The 22,930-nt window shown below is 33.5% G+C and overlaps 4 protein-coding genes across 9 annotated transcripts in view; 2 read left to right on the forward strand and 2 right to left on the reverse strand.

Moving 5' to 3' along the window:
* LOC108976428 (ATP-binding cassette sub-family G member 1) overlaps positions 1–2,898 on the reverse strand; it is a 32,648-nt gene extending 29,750 nt beyond the window's left edge. The window contains exon 1 of the mRNA XM_018945523.1: positions 2,104–2,898. The gene's annotated coding sequence lies outside the window, so the exon portion shown is untranslated. The remainder of the gene's footprint in view (positions 1–2,103) is intronic.
* Positions 2,899–7,154: 4,256 nt separating this feature from the next.
* Positions 7,155–10,346, forward strand: LOC108976421 (ribonucleases P/MRP protein subunit POP1). The gene is made up of 4 exons (XM_018945510.1): positions 7,155–8,143; positions 8,199–9,017; positions 9,084–9,610; positions 9,676–10,346. The coding sequence occupies exons 1-4, from the start codon at positions 7,252–7,254 to the stop codon at positions 10,015–10,017; spliced, it is 2,580 nt and encodes an 859-aa protein (XP_018801055.1). The 5' UTR covers positions 7,155–7,251; the 3' UTR covers positions 10,018–10,346.
* A 96-nt stretch (positions 10,347–10,442) lies between these two features.
* Positions 10,443–16,959, reverse strand: LOC108976422 (acyl-protein thioesterase 1). 6 transcript variants are annotated; one of them, XM_018945512.1, is made up of 8 exons: positions 16,829–16,959; positions 16,504–16,577; positions 16,005–16,442; positions 15,867–15,898; positions 12,834–13,221; positions 12,622–12,777; positions 12,514–12,531; positions 10,443–10,756 (listed from the first exon to the last, which is right to left on the reverse strand). In XM_018945512.1, exons 3-8 carry the CDS (start codon positions 16,053–16,055, stop codon positions 10,676–10,678), a joined length of 726 nt encoding a protein of 241 aa, XP_018801057.1. In that variant the 5' UTR covers positions 16,056–16,442; positions 16,504–16,577; positions 16,829–16,959; the 3' UTR covers positions 10,443–10,675. The 6 variants fall into 6 exon arrangements, 5 of the variants coding, with proteins under 5 accessions (XP_018801057.1, XP_018801056.1, XP_018801058.1 ...); XM_018945511.1 differs by having other exon boundaries at positions 16,825–16,959; XM_018945513.1 differs by having other exon boundaries at positions 16,500–16,577; positions 16,825–16,959.
* A 1,151-nt stretch (positions 16,960–18,110) lies between these two features.
* On the forward strand, positions 18,111–19,741 carry LOC108976401 (aldose reductase-like). Its single transcript, XM_018945467.1, has 4 exons — positions 18,111–18,387; positions 18,673–18,815; positions 18,886–19,578; positions 19,635–19,741. Exons 1-4 carry the CDS (start codon positions 18,148–18,150, stop codon positions 19,678–19,680), a joined length of 1,122 nt encoding a protein of 373 aa, XP_018801012.1. The 5' UTR covers positions 18,111–18,147; the 3' UTR covers positions 19,681–19,741.
* Positions 19,742–22,930: the final 3,189 nt, after the last annotated feature.

Raw genomic sequence — 22,930 nt, forward strand, 5'->3', positions numbered from 1 at the left:
GATATATGCCTATGTAATAATTACATAACTGTTATTACTTATATATATATTTATAATTAATAACTGCATATAATATATTGTATGAATTAATTTTCTCATGAGGTAAAATGCTTTATTAGAACATTAAATTATTTTCTTATTAGCCAAGTATGTTTAAGTTCACACATGCAAATTAGTAATTATTCATTATTAAGTACGAAGTGTATACTCGATACTGCATCTACTGTTATATAATATTTAATTGCTGCGCGAGAAATTGAGCGTAACGGAGTTAAGCTTTGACTTTAGTTGTAAGTGAAGGTGTGTCGATACATAATTATGTAACATCAGCTGCTAATTGCGCATTGTCTACTATACACATATACATCTGAACGTGTAAGTAGTTATTAAACACCGCTTAAAATCTAACATTACTATTTACACAGCTGTAATGGAGTCACAATAATTATTGCGAATTATTGCACAGTTAAAAGCTGTGCAATCAGAATATGTGAAGCTAGATATTAAAAGGCGCACGATACAATATAGACACTTTAATCCTAAATAAACGTGAGTATTGAAAATTATATACCACTTTAATTAATATATAACGCAACATTTTAATGTTTTGCTTGAAACCGCTTCCAAAACACAGAAAAAGATTTGTTCCGTCGAGTAATCGCTGTTATAAGAAAAAATATATTGTAGAGTTGCCTTTGGTTGATCTAATCGCCTACCAAATCAAAATCACATACATACACTTAGGAATTTTTTTAATTGTAATTTTAATTTTTTATCGTTATAGGCGTCTCTGAGTTCCGGAAATAGGAATATTTGCAATGAGAGCTTAAGAGTGCTAACATATTTTATTTACTTCAAAATAAGCATAATTATTGAAAAATAGGCTTACACGGAAATTACCTGTTTTAATTGTTAAGATATAAAACAATTAGAGCGTTAATATTATTTCTCCAGCAAACTTAAAAGCGAAATTAGGTCAGTAAACTTTTATCGTCACACATTCATCCAAAAATCACAAAACATGTATGGCAGCCAATATGCTATAGTTATCCAATCTGAACAATTTCTTCAGACATGCCGAATTTTGTGAAGACATCTCGTCAAATGAACAAGTTTCAAAGCAAATACTGAATTCTGATCGTTAGTTTGTATGGCGGCTATATACTATAGGGATCCGATATAGGCGGATCCGGCAAGTGAGCTTTTCGGAGAGAAAATGGCATGTGCAAAATTTCATATCGATATCTCAAAAACTGAAGAACAAGTTCGCGTATATACAGTCATAAAAACGGAGAATCTTCTAAATTTCCTTCTTGATAAACTTCCGGGTATAAGGATCAAGGAATCGCAGGCGATGACTTCATTAAATACATTATGTTACATAATCTAACCTTACCTTAATATATTATATATTTAAGTATAATATAAATATTTAAATCAATTTATTTCTGATTAAAAGTTGTTCACAATAGGGTATTAAAATAAATGCTGCATATCGGTTCGATCAATACTTTTGAAGATCGAAAGCAATTGATTTTTCACTTCACACATATTCTGTGTTTCAATTCGATTTAGAAAGTAAAATTATTACGTCATTAGACCTTTCAGTGCCGAAAAGTGTACTTTTGAAGCAAAAAATGTTTCTCAATAATAAAGTAAAACCAAAGCTCAATTCTGTTACGATAGGCGATGTTTGCTGACTTCCAATAAAATCAAATATAATTACCTAATAAAAATATATGCAAATAAGCGTGTTTAATACCTTTCAAATTGACTATTTTTTATTATGTCGAGAATCAGAAATCGTGGCAATTATTTTCCCTATAGCATATGTATTTTTATGCATTTTTAATAACTTCAACGAAAATTCTTATTCGATATGAGTTACACAAATAATACAAAACAATTTATGTGTGAAAATATTAAAGTTTGTAAACAGCAGAGAAAGAAAAGAAAAAAAGATACATTTATTTTTTAGTTCCATTATTATATTTTATGTTTAAAAACTGCATACTTAATTAGACAGTAACCATTATTTGTTACGATTTAATTATTTTTTATATACTTATATTGCAATCTTAATACTTTTCTGGAGACACTTACTTTCTCAATCAAAGCTCTTTTCAATATACCCGTTCCAATCGGTATCTTAAAACGTAATTTCTTGCAGCTTCCCACACAATAACGTAGCCGGTTTGAATTTCAACAATTGTTGCTTAGCACTTACTTATATATTTTAAATGTATTTATTTGTGATTTCAAATACACAAAATTTTTTGCCACATTTTATCGGTACATTGCACGCCAAAACAAATTTTAATGGTTCTTTCTAAAGCAAAAAGCTAAATTATACGATTTTTATGCATCAAAGGCTTTGAACTTTAAGCTTTTAAAAGCAATTGTTTTCGCTAATACAGATATTTTTTGTTTAAATTTTTAATGCAAATATTTATTACAAATCACACTGTTTGAATTTTAATTAGAAGTAAGGTTTCGGCCTTCATATTTTTACACATTTCATATAGTTGTTAATTGATTTTCTTGTTCGACAAGTGATTTGTGTGACGATAATAAGCGATAAATTTATTTTTATTGTGTGGCAATTTTTAGCGCTGTCTTTTACTGAAGATATTTCTTATTTTTGGTTTCTTTATTTAAAAAAAACACCTTTTTACATGTATCAATTATTTTTATAAACAGTTGTTGCTTACAATTTATAATGTGTTTTAAAAACTGTTCTCAACTGTAAATCGAATGCAATTCAAAGCTGTTTCTTTGCTTATTTATTTTCATTTTTAGCATACATAAGTTACGCACATGTTTTGTGCATGTTTATTATTTTCCGTTAATATCACAATTTTTATTTCATATGTATTTTTATTATTTGCTGTCGATAATTACATTTTTATAATGATGTTTATTTTTTATCCGTGTTTTTAGTCTATAATAATAATTATTTTTTTATTAGCTCAAGATCGCTTTCGGTGTGCACTTTGCTTCCAAAATCTCATTAATTTAATACGTTTAATTTAGAATTAGATAAACAAATTTGCAATTCGAAAAAAAACTAACGGCAAAGTATCGCATATACATTTGTATTTTTCTTAAATCACTCCAATTTTTAATTATTCATTATTTTAATTTGTATTTTTTTTTTATTTACGCTTTATAAACTCTCCTTTATGGCAGTAACAAAAAGCAAAATTTAAAGGAGTCGTTTATTGCAACTCGCTTGATACTATTGTTTTATTCCCTTGCTTGCGCGTCTTCATCCGCTCCACTGTGAAGCACAATTGCGAATGAATTCGTTCGAAGTTGGAGCTCGCCGCCAAAAGTCGGTGTGCCAGACCACTACAGCCAGCAATAACATGCGGTTGCGTCGCGACGAGCATTGCCGGTGCCGTTGCTGTTTTTTTTCTGCTTTTGCATATGTTATTGTTTGTAGTTGTTTCGCGCAGAAAACAGTGGTCATTGGAGAGTTTGGGGTTGTCAGCAGCAACAATACTTGCTACATAAACAGCGGCAACAGTTGTTCTGTTTTTGTTTGTTATTATTTAAATCAGCTTTGTTTTTGTTGTCAACAGCGAAAGCGAATATGCAAAACAAAATAAATACGTAAAAATAATAATTGAGAATGTGTGTGTAAGTACATAGTACAAATGAGTAAATAAGCAAAAATTGTTTATGGCGCGGACACAATGTCAGAAAATGAAATCGTAAAAAACACACACACACACAACAACTATGCCTTGGAGTAGGTGAAGAAGCGCGAAAGAAAGGTATGCGTGCGAAAATTTCCGCAATTACCGGCAAACTCAAAGTTATTTATTTTCTTTCAATTTGTCTTTGTATTCTTATTTTACTTTCAAAGAAATCTATTGAAATCTTTTCTTTTTTCAGTTATTTATGTTAATACACATTTACTCAATCTATATCAACTAAAGATACGATACATGTAGGTATGTATGTATGTATATTTTTAGGTTAGTTTGTTGACATGAAGATATGGCGGTTTTATTAATAAAAAAGAAAGCAAGTAAAACGTTAACTTCGGTTGCGCTATAGAACCCTTCAAAGGTTCATTTCTTATAGCATGAAAATATTCAGGGTTTTCCTAATTATTATAAGAAATTCAAATGTTTTTTATTTGATGTGAACTACATCGATACAATTTAGTTCGAAATATAACATCATTCAAATGTCCTCCACGTCTTCTTTTGCAGGAATAAATTGAATTAACCCAATTTTCGAGTACTTTTTCCAATAAACTAAGTCGAATGCCATGAATAGCAATATCATTATATTGACTTCTAAAGCTTGCAGAGAGTTTGGTTTATTGCTTAAGATCAATAACTTTAAATAACCACACAAGAAGTAGTCTAATGGTTTTAAATTACAACTTCTTGCAGGCCATTCATTGTCACAACTTCTTTAAATAATCAAAACCTCAAACTTTTCTCGCAATAATTCGTTTGTTTCATGTGCTGTGTGGCACGTAGCCTTGTTGGAACCAAATGTTCTCAAGATTAACTTCATCCGATTGTGGCCATAAAAAGTCGGTTATCATCAATCTATACCGCTCTCCAATGACAGTGACGGAGTCAACAGCTTTATTTCGAAAGAAGAGCGGTTCGATGATTCCATCAGTAAAAAAACCACACCAAGAATCGCTCCACTCATATGACAGTGAGCCTCATCGGGTATGATAATGTGTATAATTATTTCATATTATTTTGATAATGAAATTTAAGAATTTGTAAATGTCTTTCCATGATGAAAGTGTAAACTTTACTGAATACAATGAAAAACAATTATAGATCATATTGTTTCTTTTTTCAGTCACCTTGGATTGCAGCATAGTTAAATTATACTCTCTCTCTCTTTTTCACTACAATTTTCATAGACATACGAAAATCTATGCAGAGGTTTCCGGTGATACTCAAATTTGTTTGTATTTTGCACAATTTCTTTATAAATTGGTGGTTTATTATAAACTAGGAAATTTTCGCATATCAACATAAAACTTTTCCACGATTAACTTTCCAGAACAGTCAAAACTGTAATGAAATCTGTACCTTTCATTAACTGCTGTATCCTATCTTCCACTTTTTAGCTTTTCCACTACAAATTTCACTAAAACAGCACATTGATAAATTGTTTTATTATTCCTAACTTAACTACGCGCAAAATCCTTAAGTTCATTTTGAGAAAATAATTTTGGTGTAAATGTTCCACAGTCTTATTCGCATTCATTAGTAAACTGTACCGATAACTGGGTATTTGGAGTCCTCATTGTTTCTGAGTAGTCTAAGCGAATTACTTTTGAAACCAAAACTTGTAGATATCTAAATATTTGAATTTTAGTAAAACCTTCCGCACAATTTTTCGATAGTTTATATTTCCAAAAATATCCTATGAAGCCGGCAAGATCGTATCTTGAATAGTTTTTGGATAGCAGCGTTCTAAAGAGCGACCGCTCGCAGGTTTAATTATATATGAGTGAAACTTTAAACGCATTTTTCTCGAAACGATATTTTTCGAATTGCTGATATCATAACTCATCGAGAAATTAACCGATCGACTTCAAATTAATACTGAGTATTGTTGTATACATTCTTTTTGATTGGTTGAAAATTGTCAATTTGACATAAAAAAAAGACAAAGCGAAATTTTTATTTAAAATTACGCCATTTTGTTAATTTTTTGATATTTTTCAAAGATCATTGTATAGGATATATTTTTAAGTTTAGCCACTGATTCGGCTGGAATCATGTCAGCAGTTGGGGCACTCTTTTTTGGCATCTCCGAAGACAGCCCACAACTCCGTTATTTTTCAACATTTTTGTAAAAAAAAATCTTCAAATATAGCTGAAAATATGCATTATTACGTTCAAAGAAGTTTCAAAAATTCAACCGCGTACTTTCTCTTAAAAAAATTCTCGAAAATCGCCTAATTTTTTATGAGTTACATTGGTATATACTTTTTTACCATACGAGAACTTAATTTTGATCAGTAATTAGCGCTAATATTAAACCTGCTTTGAGCATTTTTTGGAGCTGTAGGTGAAATCTGTGCTGGTGATAGAGGACTTAAATAGAAAACAAAGACATTTTTCACAATGGTAGTGCGTATATTTTTTTCATTTGCCATATAGTGCAATTATTGTTACGACAATTATTTTATGGTCCTTACATATGTCAAATTTTTCCCCTTTGATGTATGTGAATATATTTGTGTGATATTTGTATTAGTCACTTCGTGTGTTAACGAGCCTCTATTGTATACGCATATTTACATACATACATATATTCGACGAATAAAAGCCATTGAAAAACCTATTTACTTTTAATTTTAATTACGTATACGACTAGGTGCCTTTTGATAAGTACACTCGGCAACCAAAATCGCTCGCGTCACCTTGCTCTTTTTCCCCAGCTTTTGTTGTTATAAAGCATAACACACAAGTTTGTTATAAAGCATTTTAAAACAAAACAGTAGAATGTTTAATCTCGGAACATCTAATGCAATATTTTAGTAGTTTTGCTTGGCAGGAATACACACGAAGCTTTGCTTTTAACGTGTAGGGAGTCGCAAACATTGTGATGCTTATTGAACAAATATTAATTAGCAATTGCTCGACTTCAATCTTAATTAATAATAAAACCTAAGAAGAATTGTGCATCCATTTTTTATGTGCTGATGTATCACATTTATACATATGTATGTATATCACCTTTATTTGTATTTTTCGACAGATTTTATGCATTAAAATCTTAATTATCCATTTGTCAAAATTACAATACATCACCGAATTTGGGCACTTTTAAATGCGGGCTTCAGGAAATTCCGGAAAGAAATGAAATACATATCAAAGTACTCAAGTAATACAGTGATAAATAAACTGTTTTTAATACAAATAAAAATTACAATTAATTATATAATAAATAGAATATACATATAACCATATAGAGCTCAACAATTTTTATAATAAATTTATAAAATTTTGAATTAGATTATTCTATGAATATTGAAATAATGTATGAACCATCTCGACACAGTAAACTTTGTTTTTATTTTTTTGGCAACACCCTGCACTTACGTCTAATGTTTATATCACAATACAACTATGTTATTCACTCACGTGTAGTGGAGTTCTCTGACATTGTAACACATGTTATTTGTTTTGATTATACCGGGTAATGTTTTCTTTTAAAGGACATTGAAATAAGTGTAATAAAACGGAAAATATAATGGGGTCCAACAAGCTGGAGTATGATTCTTCTTTAGGTGGACATGTGAGTTTGCCTACGCATGTACAAACATTTCGCTATGCCGCTAATGTTGTGAGCGAAATGCGGCAACTTATTGAGGAAGTCCGCAATCCTGTCAGTCGCAAATTAGTCTTCCAAACTTTGCCCAAACACATGCGCCGACGGGCCATGTCCCATCATCCAAAACGTTTGCCGCGCAAGTACCGGGGAGCACATCGTTCTCAAATGGCTAAAGCTGGTAAACCACAGCAGACAAAGCGACCGTCGCGCAAATTTCGACGACGTCCCGGTAATCTATTACGGGATTACTTGAGACGTCAACGTAAAAATATTTGGCTAGAAACTCATATTTGGCATGCAAAACGTTTTCACATGGTTGAACGTTGGGGTTACAAATTACCACAGTCGAGCTGTGATAAAACATATAGGGCATGTTATCGTGCTTCAGCCGAACACTGTTTACTGCAGGATATGTCATTTTATGCATGCATAGAATTAAAGGGAAAGTTAGCAGATTTACGTATAGGCTTCGCGAGATTAAGCAGCACTTGTTGTGGTTTTAGTATAGCTGCTAAGACATATCTAACTGGACGAAGAGAAGGCAGTATCGACTTATTTAGAGATGGTAAATATCCGGAATATGCGCTGGGACGAATTTCTTTTATGTGGCAACCAATAAGTAACAATGAGACAAAAGATGAGGAGGAAATCCTACGTACCTTATGGCTTTGGGTGCATCCAAGTGCCTATCCAGCTGTAGTGGAGGAACTAATAAAAGTTTTCGAAGTGACTTCTTTAAATAGCATTAAAGTGCCTATAGAAACAGATGAAACAAAGCATTCTACTCCCGAGCTGCCAGAGGATAATAAATGTATCTTTATTATAATTTAGTGTATATTTGTATTTTTAATAACATACAATTACAGCATCCAAGCCAATAAAACTCAAAGAATTGCGTCGTTTACAGTTCATGACGAAAACTTTAGCCTTTGAGCATATCAAAAGATATGGTAATGTGAAAACCGGCGTAAGAATCAACGAATTAAAAGATACTATGAATCGCTTCCGTCTTACTGGTCATCTGGCACAAAGTGTACTACTACACACATTCAAGCCTAAGAACTTGAAAAATAGCATCGCCTCCTCTTGGTTACATACGTTATTTGAACAAAATCCAGATTTTAAAAGTATACATGAAAATCAACTGGATTTTTGGGAGAACTGCAGTAATGTGAGCTCATCTGGCGAATTACTTTCTAACATGATATTGGCGCTTAATATTGAAGATCCTCGTTTGAACCGCCCAAAGAAACGTACGAAAGCGCAACACAAACAGCCTTTAAGCGACAGCAGTTCAGATTTTCTTTTTAATATGCCTAATAACTTAGCGCAAAGCATTCTATGGGACACAAAAATACGCGATGGGCTATGCAAGAGCATGATAACCCCCAGTGAATATAGCAAACTACGCGCCAAACATGCTGTGGTGCCAGGTGACCGTTGTCAATTCGAAGAGGACATGCAAGCAGTTCCCGTAATACTTATACAACGTCCAGGTTCACAACGTCCGCAATATAAACGTTTAGGATACGGTTGTGGTTGGGACGTAATAATACCCGCTGGTTATGGCATGCCTATTTGGTTGTCATTAATTATGTGGGGCGCTAAACCAGGTGGTCTGCGTGAATTCGAATCAATCGCACGAGAAATGGGCACAGAGGAGTACTTGCCCGACACTATTGCTGGTATGTGCAACTCTTTTTTATATAATTTTTTGTCATATATTAATGAAGTATCTTTATAAAATATAGGTCGCGTGCTGGCGAACACGCGTCATCATGAATTACGTGCCAAATATTTCCGCAAACCGCCAAATAGACGACAAAACTATCAAAAGTTAGCAATAATTAGTCCCTTTCGTGCGCCATTTTCCGAACTAGTACGCGATTGGAGCAGCAGTGCTTCTGCACAGGGCAACACATCAACTCAAACCTTTCACATATTACGTGATCGCGCGCTATTACAGCAATTACTGCTACATATACAAGGAAAGTGTAAAACATTTCCCACTGAAATACCTGAAAATTCTCTAATACAATTGCATTTTCGTATGAAATCGCGCGGTAATTTAGAGGACTACTCGCTGATTTGTTTGCCGACACGTGGCGATTTTAAACGTAATCTCAAACAAATTAAGAAATCAAATCATGAGCCCGTCTTCAGCGAACCACTGTTGCCGGATTTGGCTGAACGCGAACGCAAACAGCTGCGCCACACTCATAAAAAGCTCTTAAAACGTTTACGCGCGCGACGTGTGCGGGAAAAACGTAAGCTACAGGTTGGTTTGTTTGTATATCTACCAAAATTTGTAACCTAATTATATTATCATTAATTTGCACACAGGAAATAAGCACTACTCGCGTATATATCAGAGCCGCCAATACAGCAACGCTTGTAGCAGCGCAATTAGAGCGCATGTGCAAGCTGTGGCTGCCGGAGGATTTTGCTACGCTTTATACTGTGCGCAAGCAATGCCAGCGCGAAGTATTCGGCTATGCAACGACAGCGCATTTTAGTTATACCGAGGCGACAGTCTGCGCCGTGGGCTATGTAACGCCGGCCGGCTTGCAACAATTGCTCACATTATGTCGACAGTGTAATGTGCGCCAGCCAATGTGTCTCATGCGCAGTCCCAAAAGTCGCCACTATCGTTTTGCTTGCTTTAAGCTACATTTGGATGTATAAATATAGAATTTAGTCTGTATTTGTGGAATTTTATATATTGTATTTCTGTATTTTATTAATTATTTACTTCAATTTCATTATTCTTAGTTTTCATAATGTTTTTTTTTTCTAACCTCTTTTTCGCTTCATATTTAGCTACTTCTAATAGTAATTATATAATATACATTGTAATAATATAGTTCAGTCACGCTACGTTATACGTTAAAGGTATAAGTTTCAGTTTAACAACTAGTAACAGCAGAAATTACCGTCTACATTTGACTACTCCTAAAAAAACAATTAAATAAAAATTATTGCGCCAAATGTAAAAACGTGCAAAAATCAGTAAATGTTTTTGTTTTTTAAGTTTTCTTTAAGCGTGCCTGTAAAAATACACGCCGAATTCGTTTGGAAAATTATTAATTCATTCATTACTTTGAATAAACTATTTGCAAAAAAATGTATTTTTGAGTTGTTTGAGTTGCTGCTTTGTTATATATGTATCTTAAATTAAAGTTTTCACGTTTATTATATTTTCACGTTAGCTATTAGTTTCATGTTTATGAGTTTACGAGTTGCAGTTTTGTTGCATTAATAAAAATGTGTTTTTGTTTGTGCCTCATACTCATCATCAACATTATCATCACATAATTCTTCAAAGAAAATCACAGATTTGCTACTATGATATTAGACAGCATTGAGCTGTGGCATTTCCGCTAACATCCACCGTTGAGGTATCACTTTTTCTACTGTCACCACTCTGCAAATACACATGAAGATAAAAGTGATGTACTCAAAATGAACAACAAACGAAACTAATGTGACAACATTAAGTAGGACTATGAACAAAATAGGTTACAAATAAAACAAAATGTTTGAAGCTACATACAAAATTAAAATGCTTATATGAAAACAGGAAAGAAATATAAAATTTTTTACGCATTTGAATTTACATATATTTACATTTATACAATAGTATTTGAATTCTTTATTTTAACGCTTTCTGATCGAAAAACGGTTTGATTTTCATAAGCATAATCAAAACATTTCAAAAAATAACGATAAGGTCGTGCGATAAAATAATAATGTCCGTGTCCGTGTTCATATGTTGAAACTATAAATATATAATTTTACGCTAAGGGAACTGGGGAATGCATGAAACTAAAATGTTATATGCTTCATCACTATATCTTAATTCCAAAACCATTTGAACGTTTTCGGCTGCGAGAAATCTGTTTATTTTCTTTTATTATTTTAACGAGGTTTTACAACTAGGGAGGCTGTAAATTCGAATTTAAGTAACAATAAGATTTCCAAACAAATTTGATTTAAGTTTTGCTGTCGAGCAGCTTCATCAGTAAAAACAAACTGCTGTGAACCAGACCGTCACCAACTACCTACTGTTTATGTTAAAAGTCTAATTTTATTTATGTAAAACACAAAATAGATTTTAATTGGATTTTTTAACTGATATATAGAGACTCCCTATAGTCGAATTTAAGATACAAGACACGCTATCGAAAAACACCAAAAAAATATTTTGAACAGTTCCCCCTGTCAAGCAACCTCAACACCTAAAACTTGCCAACCAGATCGTTGGCAAGTACCTACAACAACACCTGGAATTATATAATACAAAACATTTCATTTATTCCTACAATGCAATACGTAGTATCAAAAATTCAATAAAAACTGAAGAAAAATTCACACGATTATTACATTATCGATACATATTCGATTAAATAACCGATCAATGGCTCTCAACTCAGCATCAAACTATTTAGTTTTCTAATTGTTTTAATTTTTTTAATTTTCAACTTAAGCCTACAGCTGTCAGTTACAGGTAGCAGGTGGAAAAAACAATAAATACACTTGACCAAATATACCTCACAATATTTTTTTAGATAACAATCATAGCAAAAACAGAATTTTTGTGTTTTTATTTTATCTATTTTTCAAACAATCAACTTATATTTTGTTTTAGTTGGTAAAATCTTTATTGACAGACAAAAAGAATAATATATTAATGTTCAATTCGTAATTTTGTTTACAATCAAAAAAGGAACTTAATATATTTTACTTTTTAAACAATTGATTAATTTATTGTGGTTACGTTCATTAAATAGTGTACTTTCGTTGTAATTAATGTAACTCAAATATTGCAAAAAAATCAAAATTGTAGGTGCTTAACAGATTATTGCGATAAGTCCTTGCTTTCTGACTTAAGTAACCGTTTGAATTTTTTGTTTTTTTGTAATTTTGGCAAAACTGTCACATACGATATATTTTTTTTGCTAATCTGGCTTCTAAACAACGTTTTATCTAATACATAAGTCTGTACTTATAATGTTCTAGCCAGATTATTATTTCTTTTTTGTATTTCGGTTTTAGCGCTAAAAATATAGATTTTTAAGTTTATGAGTAATACGTACGCGCTTAACTATGCACACTAATTATATGTATGTTCATTTTGTTTACTAGTGTATTGTATTTTAATTATTTTGCAATTTAATTTACCCAAGAGGCCAGTACATCCTAAAATCAGATAATAAAAAAATATTTAGATTATTATTTTGTTTATTAAATATATTATATATAGTTTTATGCGCATAAAATTTGCATTACCCGCACATCATCCATTTCGTCATCCGATGAGGAATGTGATAGCCCATTGTATGTCTTAAATGTAACTTTCTTCATAAATGTCTTTAATAAACTAGCGCTTAATTGACCAAACTTGTATGGTACAACAGGATCGAAGTCACCATGTGCCTGAAAAACCTACAAATATAAACAATAAAACATATGTTAAATAAATTTATTTCACTGGTACTTACTGGTATTTCGTCGGAGTTGGTTTTTATGCCTGGAAATTGCTTGTGCAATGGCAACCAACAGGATAGCGCCACAACACCAGCCAGCGGTTGATTGTATGTCAGCGCTGTATACAATGCTAATGCACCACCCTGTGAGAAACCACCCAGCACAATACGATTCGATGCTATACCTTTGGTGACTTCGTCATCAATCATACTTTTTATATTTTGAGCAGCACTTTTGATGCCCTCCTCATCTTCGGGACCCGATATATCGAGCGTACGTAAATCAAACCAAGAAGGCATACGAAAGCCGGCATTCAGTGACACCGGCATTGTGGGTGCTGTTGGACAGATTACTTTCATGCTGGGCGGACGTATTGTCGCCAACGCTGAACTCCATCCATGGCTGCAGGTATGCAAGGAAAATTAAAGTAAAAACAGAAATAAAATAGTTGTTGATAGAAAAATCATTTAATTTGTGATTATAAATTAATTCAATTTAAATGCCTGTTCATGCATACCGTATATATACATACATATACAGAAGTGTTGTGGAATCCAAGACCGAATTGTCACAGAATCTGTTTGGATTTTCGTCTTTTCGAATATACGTAAAACCAATATTCGAATGAGCTGTTTACTAATGTGACAAAACTTGCAATTGAATACATTTGGAGGTAATCCTATTAAAGTTTTTAAATCATTCCGAATTAAAGAAAGACTTTAAGAGGTAACATTTATCGAATGAATAAAGACGCATTTGGGTGTTAAATTACGTTTATTACGATTTGTAAATCTAATATATTTAAATATCAGGATTTTTTTCCAAATAATTTTCAATAACTAAGACATTTCGTGCTTTATACTTTTGTTTTCCCCTATGGAAATAAACATAAATTAATTCGAAATAATAAAATAACTGGATTTCTTAACTACATTTCAAACTTGTGAGCGACTATCTTCTTGCTTTGTTTCTGATAGCAAAACCAATAAAATTGGATACCGTGTCAACCAAAAGCGATACAAATTCTGTTTCGAATTTCAAACCAATAATATCTGGGGGCCTATTCTGTAACTCGATTCGAAAAAAAATTTAGTCGAATTCGAATTTTTTTTATTTTGTAACTCGATTTTCGGATTTTTAAGCTAGTTTTCGAATCAAATATTCGTTAGCTTTTGAGTTGTAGAAAGCAAAAACGAAAATTGTACGTATATATTCTGGCACAGGGTGGTGCAACTTTCGGATAATTATAAAGTAGCTCCGAATTTCGAATAGAATACATTTACGAATCGAGATACAGAATAGGGCCCCTGAGTTCATGACACTTACTACTCTTTTTGATCGGTTTCAATTCTGATTCCGACAACTATCAGACTCCACAACACCCCTGATATTCTTAAAGGGTTAGGGGTAGTCAGAATTTTCAAAATATTCATTTTTCTTTTTTTGCATTTGCGCCAAGTGTAATATCTTAAAAATATTCTCTGAAAATTTCATGTTAATCCGGTAATTAGTGTTTGAGTTAGTTATACAAATAACAAAGGGAGCTCGGGCGCCAGTGGGAAACTTTAAACGCGGTTTTCTCAAAACCATGTTTTTTGAACTGGTGACAACTGTAACTCGAAAACCGCTCAGTAAGTTTTAATGAAATTTATACAGCTTTTATAATACATAATAAACTCCGGCCTGATCGAAGGATTTTTTTTTTCAATAATTTCGATTTTATAAGACCAATTAACTGTTGAATTTTCCCAAAAATTTAGAAAAAAAAAAATTCCCGAGGCCGCCATTTTGTTAATTTTTGAAAAAACCAAAAATCCTTCGATCAGGCCCAGAATTATCTGTTTATAAAACTATTTTTTGTCCGATTGATTTAAAAATAATCTCCAAGGATTTATGGTTGTCACCGCGAGTATCTTTTTGTAACAGAGTCAACACAAACAACTAAATATTTAAATCTACATTTTTTTTTTTTTGAAATTTTCGTGACTTCAAGTTTGTAAAATAAAACGATTTAATGCAAAAAAAAATACTGAAAATTGTTGTTGTTGTTGTTGTAACGGCAGAATTCTGCCGAGTTAACAGTGATTGGCCGGATAAAAATCCGGGTCCGTTCCGGTTTTCGTAGACCCGACTGTCGGGGGAACGGTACTGAAAATTGTCATTTTTCGTGCTTCTAACTACCCCTAACCCCTCAATTAATTTAGTATTACATCAATATATTCAGACCGCACAGAGAAAACTGGGCCCAGGTTGATTGTAGCGAATTCTTGCATATATACAATTGCAATATTTCAGAGCGATATCTTAAAAAACAGAGGACTAGTGCTCGTATATACAGTGATTAAATCAACTCAGCTCGTGACGCTGAACATGTAACTATATATAGATATATACACATTACCTCCGACATTTCCTTCCGTGTGTTACAAGCTATATATGTATGTTTACATACCCTGTTCAGGGTAGAAAAGTGTTTTCCGCTAACAGTTACTAATTACATATTCATTCAATTATTAATGACACGTTCTGGGTCTTGCTTTAAATGAATAATAAACCAGACAGCCCATGAATTTTGATTTAATAAAACTGCACTGATAAGATCACTTAGTACGCAACTTACAATACTTTTTCTTTTTCTTTGATGCTTACATAAAAATATAGTGAATATGCGATTAACAGAATAATAAAAAATTATAAGTAGTTTTTAGGTATACAGGGTTAACATATTTCATGCATTCATTAACTCATGTTTCTAAACAAAAACAAAAAATAACTTCCCGCTTTACGTAACAACCATAAAAAGTGTAATACATTGGTCTTGAATTGATACACTGTACGTGTACAATAGGGTGTCTGTTAATATCCAATGGTTATTTAACATTTTTTCATAAAAAAGCATATCAACGTTTCGAAGTAGCCGTTTCAGAGCGTTTGCAAACAAAAAAATTTATCTGGTAAATAACCCTAATATAAATGCATACACACAAAAGCAAAACTTATAAGTAAAATTTTGTTTTATCGTTATTTACATAGTATGTAATACATACCCAGTATCACCTAAGCCGTGCATGAAGATGAGCTGTAAGGTCCGAAACATTTAGACACATTGAAAAATAGTTAGATAATGCAAAAATATGTAAATACATATACATATAAGAATTTTCGCAACTATGCAATTGACTTACGGTTGACGTATGTTTGGCGGTTGCCTCAATTATCACTGGCGCAATCGACATGTTGTTGCTTTCGTTTAACCACAATAATAGCCAACCAACAGTTGATACAAGCAAAAGTGTGATTAGAAAATATCCTGACACTAACAAACACAATTGTTTTCCTTCCACACGTCGTCGATTGTACACCTCAATATTGTGTCTACACGTGTGTTGTGCGTTATCTTTCTTTTACGATAAATCAATTGTTTAAAGTTGATATTGTTTGTTGTAGTCACATACACACTGCCTGACGTTAAGAGTTATGTATAAGAATAGTATATGGTTATATGTACATGCATTCAGGTACAATTCAATTCAATTAAAATTGATGCACGCAGAAATTGTGCAAAACAATACCAAGCTCAACGTTTAAGGTGACGGGATGATTTGGGAGCGACGTGTCTGCACCTTTAATACATCATATGTAATCAATTTATAATTTGTTATTGTATATGTGTGCCTGACCTACCGCTGATTTGGCTAAACAAACTTTTGATAGCAGAATTTCCAATGTTTGTTGTTGTTATTGTTGACACGTACCAACTGCAATGGATAAAAATTCAGATATGCATATAATTAAAAGGTTATGGCACATTATAGTAAACAGTGCATAAATGCACAGGTTATTGATTTTACTTCTGGGGGTGTCAAAGAGCGCACTAATTTAGCCACTAACAAATCATGTAAACTAGTAATGTGCTGTCGACAACACGTGTGATTGTATTTTATATTTCTTAATAAACATTCTATTTTATATTTCTCTAGTGCAATATGCACAATCTTATATTACCAACTCTTATTAGTTTTTCCTGCTATATATTTTCCCAAATACTTGCTCTTACAACAGCAATGGCTCGAAAACTTCCCAACAACAGCGCAGGCAAATCCACAACGTTGCCAACACTTTATTTCAATTTCTGCAAAACTATTTTGACAAATTATTGACAGCACAACATAACTATATATACATATATACATACTTATGTAATATGCACAATGTCAAAAGCGTAGAGCTGCCATTCCGAAGTTACATTAAATTTATGAACAAACGATTTTATACTAAAATATAATAGGTTATAAATTTTTTTTAAGAAATTAAGAGAAATTTAAATTGACAATTACAGTGATATCAAATGTACAATATATAATATTAATTAAAAATATATTATACGTTTTCACACACTAAATTTTGCAGATTACTGCTGAGTGCTCAGGAATCCTGCTACCTTTATACATAGCGTTATTTCTTGATGAGAATTATACCACAAGCAATATAACTGTTTCTTTTTACTCTGATCAGGTTATATTATAGAGCTCTTGGTAATATTCGGCTTACAGTATTCGGATAATTTTATGTCGTCGACTATTTTGTAATAAAGTAAATAAAAAGTGCATATCAGTACTTTCAAAATTGTCATTTACAAAATTTTTTTTATTTTTTATTTATTTATTATTATTATTATTTTTTTTTTTTTTTGTTAAGAAAATTTCCCACAAATTTTTTAAATAAGCAAAAATCAAATGCTGCTTGGATTTCAAACAATTTTTACTTATTCAAATACTCGCTGCAGAGCAACTAATCGAACAGTCGAGCAGTACTACTCTTCGAATAGTATTAATCGGTTAATACGAACGGTTACAACCCGATTATTCTAATAATATTCTAATAATCGGGTTTCAGGTTATTTACAGGATATCTTAGTATTTGTTACTTTCTTTATAGATTTTTTATATTAATCGCTATTATAGTTAATAAGTGTATTATTGGTATCAATGATCTATCAAATAAAACCATAAACTCTAAATGCTTTTTCAAATGTTTAAATTTTTCCAATAGTTTCCTTTTAGAATATCACTTCCGCTGGTAACTCTCTTGACAGGAAATAGAAAATTATATACATACATATGTCACACAAAAAAATAATTAATAAATAATATAATATTGGAAAAAAAAAATAAATAAGGCATCTAATTTTTATGGTATGCACATATACATATATATTTAAAAGCGTACAAAATTAAAAACAATTCAAATATTCCACACTTTCAATAAAAGCTTTGCTTTATTGATGAAAACAAAATTTTTAATTGGAAAGCTAACGAGTATTGAGTGATGTTCATCAGCAGCAAAAAGCTCTCGAAAACACATTTTGACTTTGCTTTAAGTTGTTTTGCAACTTTTTGTAAGAAAATAGTCGTGAAAAGAGCGCCGTTCCGACGTCTCCTAGCAAACCAAACCAATTTGCTATTTTTAAGCAAAAAATCAAAAAACGAATCTCTGAAAATGCCGATACCAACAACAAAGTTAAACAATGACGTAGAAATGCCTATTATTGGATTTGGCACTTGGCGCGTAAGTGATGTTATAAATATTATGTAAAAAATGTCCAATTAATGTTTGAAAATTTGTTTAAAACTTTTTTTTTGCGTTTTCACAATAGAGCGCATGCAAATGTGCATATGTTTGCTATTTGTGCAAGCATGACACTGCATTGGAGCTTTTACATGTGACATTGAATTGCAATAGCCTGTTGCAAGGAAAAAGCTTCAAGCGGATTTTCAATGTCATTGTTTTTATTTTACTTTCAAAGTTTTCGTTTATGTACATATGTATGTATATACATATACATTTGTTTAGATGCCAGCGAATGATGTGACGCGTTTGGTGAAAGAGGCCCTCGATGTCGGCTACCGGCACATCGATTGCGCCGACATTTATGGCAATCAAAAAGAGGTTGGCCTAGCAATTGAGGAGAAAATCAAAGAGGGTGTAGTGGCGCGGTAAACTTAGATAAATATCATGATTATTTTTTAGTATTGACTAGACTATTGTGATATTTCTTATCATTAGTAAGGATCTATTCATCACTGGAAAGTTGTGGAACACAAAACACGATCCAAAATTAGTGGTTGCGGTATGCCAGAATGCTTTGAATTTATTAAAAATCACTTACTTCGATAATTATCTCATACACTGGCCCACCGGATTTGCGGATAGCGACGAAAACTATCCAAAAGACAAAGATGGTAACACAGTATTCTCAGACATTGATTATGTGGATACATGGTGCGCAATGGAAACGTTAGTAGACCAAGGTTTGTGCAGATCGATTGGGGTGTCCAATTTCAATATTGAACAACTACAAAGAGTCCTGGACGTGGCGCGTATAAAGCCCGCCAATTTGCAAGTGGAATGTCACCCATATTTAAATCAAAACAAATTAATGGATTTCTGCAGTAAATACAATATTGTAATAACAGCATATAGTCCATTAGGCTCGCCACACTCGCCCTACGACAAGCCAGGCACACATAAGCTTTTGCAACATCCGTTAATTGTGGAGTTAGCGCAAAAATATCAGCGGGCACCTGCACTCATATTGCTCCGGTATCAGGTACAACGTGGTAATGCAGCAATAACGATGTCCACAAAGCGTGAACATATGGCCGATAATCTCGATGTGTGTAATTTCGAACTAACTGATGCAGAAATGTTCGAAATTAACGGTCTAAATTTTAATGGACGTTACAATCTGATGCAAAAGTAAGTCAATATACATACTATATTTTAATGCGTATAAACTTTTTTTTTTTTAACAGTGCCAAAGGACATCCACATCACCCATTTGAGAACGAAAAGAATTAGAATTGTTGTCGTGTTCTGTTAAAGACAGCCTAAAAGCATGCTAAATCATATAAATCAAAAAACTGCGAAATATTTTTATAATAAAAAAAAAATGTAAAATTGTTAATCTATACCGCTATTATAAAGAGGAAATATTTAACTGTTTGTCTATTAAAATTGAAAAGGCTCCGAAACTACTTGACGGATTTTTTTTCAGAAAAACAACTAAAAAATTCCTTATATAGCCTGCTCATCGAATACTATTGATTTGAAAACAAAATAATGCACCACGACTTTGCAGAACATATAAATTATCAGGGTGACGAGAAAAGTTGAAATCCGGTTAACTGGTATCTTTGGCACAACAGTCTGTAAATTCAGCCTCCACCAGAAGACAACCTCAAATGGGTTGAGGCTGATCGACTTCGCCGGGGCCCGAAATATGATCATCTGTAGTACTAGATTCCAGCGTAGAAAAATTCATCAAATTCATGGCTGGCTCCGGATCGAAAAGCCACCAACCTGATCGGTCATGTGGTGATAGGCGAAATATACGTCTCCAGTGTTTAGACATGCGTACGCTCCGAGGTCCTCACATCGACTCGGGCCAATATCTTGTTGCACCTTGTTGTAAACGCCCGCTTCTGTGCAACAAAAAACGCACTTCAATAAACACCGGGAAAGTCCGACATCGAGATGCTGCAATCACAACAGATAGCCGAACGTTTTTCTAGTCGGCTTGCACTTCAGCTCTCTGAGAGCACCCATCAGCAACTCGGTATAAGGGACCTATGGGACGGCATGTCAAGCTGATTACGTACAGCTGCAAACGACACCATTGGTGTTCGGAAAATACAAAAACAAAAAAGGTGGTACAATCAGGAGTGCCGTGGTACAAGTACTGAGGGTTAAAGATGGAAGCGAGACGCTTTTGTAGACAGGAAAAGAGAGAGACCAAAACTCGTGAGTATGAGGAGCTTGACAAGCTGGCTGACCTGAGAAACGCTCGAAAATTCTACGCAAAGTAAACGGCGACTAACAGAAGGTTTTAAGACCGTAGACTACTCTTGTAGAACCCCCAAAGGTGATCTAGTAACCGATGCTCAGAGCATGCAAGAAGTTCGAATAACAATTACCCGTCTGAAGAACAACAAAGCGAAGAGGCCGATGGATTGCCGGCCGAGTTATTCAAAAACCGCGGCGAAGTACTGATAAGGAGCATGCATCAGCTTCTTTGTAAAATATGGTAGGACGAAAGCATGCTCAACTATTTGAATTTAAGTGTGCTCTGCCCAATCCACAAACAGGGAGGCCCCACAATGTGCGCCAGCAACCGTGGTATAAGTCTCCTTAACATCGCATATAAGGTTCTATCGAGAGTATTGTGTGAAAGGTTAAAGCCCACCGTCAATAAACTGATTGGACTTTATCAGTGTGGCTTTAGACCAGGAAAATCAACAACCGACCAGATATTCATCATGCAGCAAATCTCGGAAAAGACCCGTGAGAAGAGAATCGATACACACCACCTCTTAGTCGATTTCAAAGCTTCTTTTCACAGCAAAAAAATGAGCTGCCTTTATGCCGCGACGTCTGAATCTGGTATCCCCCCAAAACTATTACGGCTATGTAAACTGACGTCAATACTAGGATCAGGATCGGGAAGGACCTCTCCGAGCCGTTTGATACCAAACGAGGTTTCAGACAAGGCGACTCTTTGTCGTGCGACTTCTGCAATCTGCTACTGGAGAAAATAATTCGAGATCCAGAATTTAATCGGTAGATACAATGTTCAGATATCATTAGTCTCAACACCCGCGCCGTTAGTTCGGCTTTCTCCAGACAGGGAGGCAAAAAAATGGGTCTGGCAGTGAACGTGGGCAAGACGAAATATCTCCTGTCATCAAACAAACAGTTGTCGCACTCGCGATTTGGCTCTCACGTCACTGTTGACAGTCATAACTTTGAAGTCGTAGATAATTTCGTCTATCTTGGAACCAGCAATAACAACAACAGCAATGTCAGCCTCGAAATCAAACGCTCTTGCCAAACGGTGCTACTTCGGACTGAGTAGGCAATTGAGAAGTAAAATCCTCTCTTGACTKTAAAACAAGTTCTGTTTCATTAAGGTAACTCAAATCTTGGCCGATATATGCATAATAAAGTCACCAGGAAGTTGTAAAATCTTTATATTAGGTATATGGGGGCTAAGAGAAGTGTTGGTCCAATTGAACATTTTTGACATACAGATATACTATTATAAGAGAAAAATTATCCCTTAATTTTAATATCACACATTGACACACATTTATACACTAAAGTCAACTATACGTACCGGAGTCTAAATATTCAGAACATAGATACTTAAACAGTTTTCATTGGATTTAAACAATTTTTGGTCATAATGTGTCACGTGCCAAACACATTATCAGTGCAAAGTTGTGTCCCTTTATGTTAATTGCGTGTTGATTTGTGTACTGTAAACTGAACGAATCAAATGGAATCTAAAATTGTTCCATTTGGGAAGTAGGCATGATTTTAGTCCGAATTCATTCATTTTCACAGTGTGACTTAAGAATATAAGAGAAATGCTACGTACTAAATTAAAAAAAAAATCGGTTGATCTGGTCCCGAGATATGGGATTTCACCAAAAAGTGGGCGGTGCCAGTCCCATGGTTCAATTTTCACATCAGCTCCCATAAAGCTCTCTCATACCATCTCAGTGGTTAAATTTAATGCTTCTGGCGTATTTGGTTATTAATTTATCGCAATTCTAACAGTACCGTTATATGCGGAATGCGCGGTGTTATCTTCCGATTTCAAATTTGGTTTTTGTAGCTTTAGTGTTTTAGGAGATATGCTATATGCATTAAGCCAAATAGAGGGCCCCCTCCATTTTTTTAAAATCTATATCCCACAGGTGCCCCTTATTACTGCAATCCTCTGTGCCAAAGTTCAGTTCTCTATCTTAATTCGGTGCTTAGTTATGGCAGTTTATACCATTTCGATTAATGGCGAGTTCTGAATGCCATAAGCCCATGCGGGTTTCAACATAGTTTTATAGATAAGAATTTTGTTTTGTAAACTAAGTTTAGACTTAGGTCCAAGCAACCAATACATTTTTATACTCTCGCAACAAAGTTGCTAAAGAGAGTATTATAGTTTTGTTCACATAACGGTTGTTTGTCAGTCCTAAAACTAAAAGAGTCAGATATAGGGTTATATATACCAAAGTGATCAGGGTGACGAGTAGAGTTGAAATCCGGATGT

Source organism: Bactrocera latifrons, unplaced genomic scaffold, assembly GCF_001853355.1.
Source record: "Bactrocera latifrons isolate USDA-ARS-PBARC rearing strain unplaced genomic scaffold, ASM185335v1 scaffold_76, whole genome shotgun sequence".
NCBI classification, from domain to species: domain Eukaryota; kingdom Metazoa; phylum Arthropoda; class Insecta; order Diptera; family Tephritidae; genus Bactrocera; species Bactrocera latifrons.

Bases quoted from the DNA above. Each gene is read 5' to 3' on its own strand.
- LOC108976422 (XM_018945512.1), bottom strand. From the start codon at position 16,055: ATGTCGATTGCGCCAGTGATAATTGAGGCAACCGCCAAACATACGTCA. The intron at 13,222-15,866 runs GTATGTATTACA...GCATACCTGCAG, and splicing joins CACGGCTTAGGTGATACTGG to CCATGGATGGAGTTCAGCGT. The intron at 12,778-12,833 runs GTAAGTACCAGT...TTATATTTGTAG, and splicing joins CCAACTCCGACGAAATACCA to GTTTTTCAGGCACATGGTGA.
- LOC108976401 (XM_018945467.1), top strand. From the start codon at position 18,148: ATGTTCATCAGCAGCAAAAAGCTCTCGAAAACACATTTTGACTTTGCT. The intron at 18,388-18,672 runs GTAAGTGATGTT...ACATTTGTTTAG, and splicing joins TTGGATTTGGCACTTGGCGC to ATGCCAGCGAATGATGTGAC. The intron at 18,816-18,885 runs GTAAACTTAGAT...TCTTATCATTAG, and splicing joins AAAGAGGGTGTAGTGGCGCG to TAAGGATCTATTCATCACTG.
- LOC108976421 (XM_018945510.1), top strand. From the start codon at position 7,252: ATGGGGTCCAACAAGCTGGAGTATGATTCTTCTTTAGGTGGACATGTG. The intron at 9,018-9,083 runs GTATGTGCAACT...TATAAAATATAG, and splicing joins CTTGCCCGACACTATTGCTG to GTCGCGTGCTGGCGAACACG. The intron at 9,611-9,675 runs GTTGGTTTGTTT...ATTTGCACACAG, and splicing joins GGGAAAAACGTAAGCTACAG to GAAATAAGCACTACTCGCGT.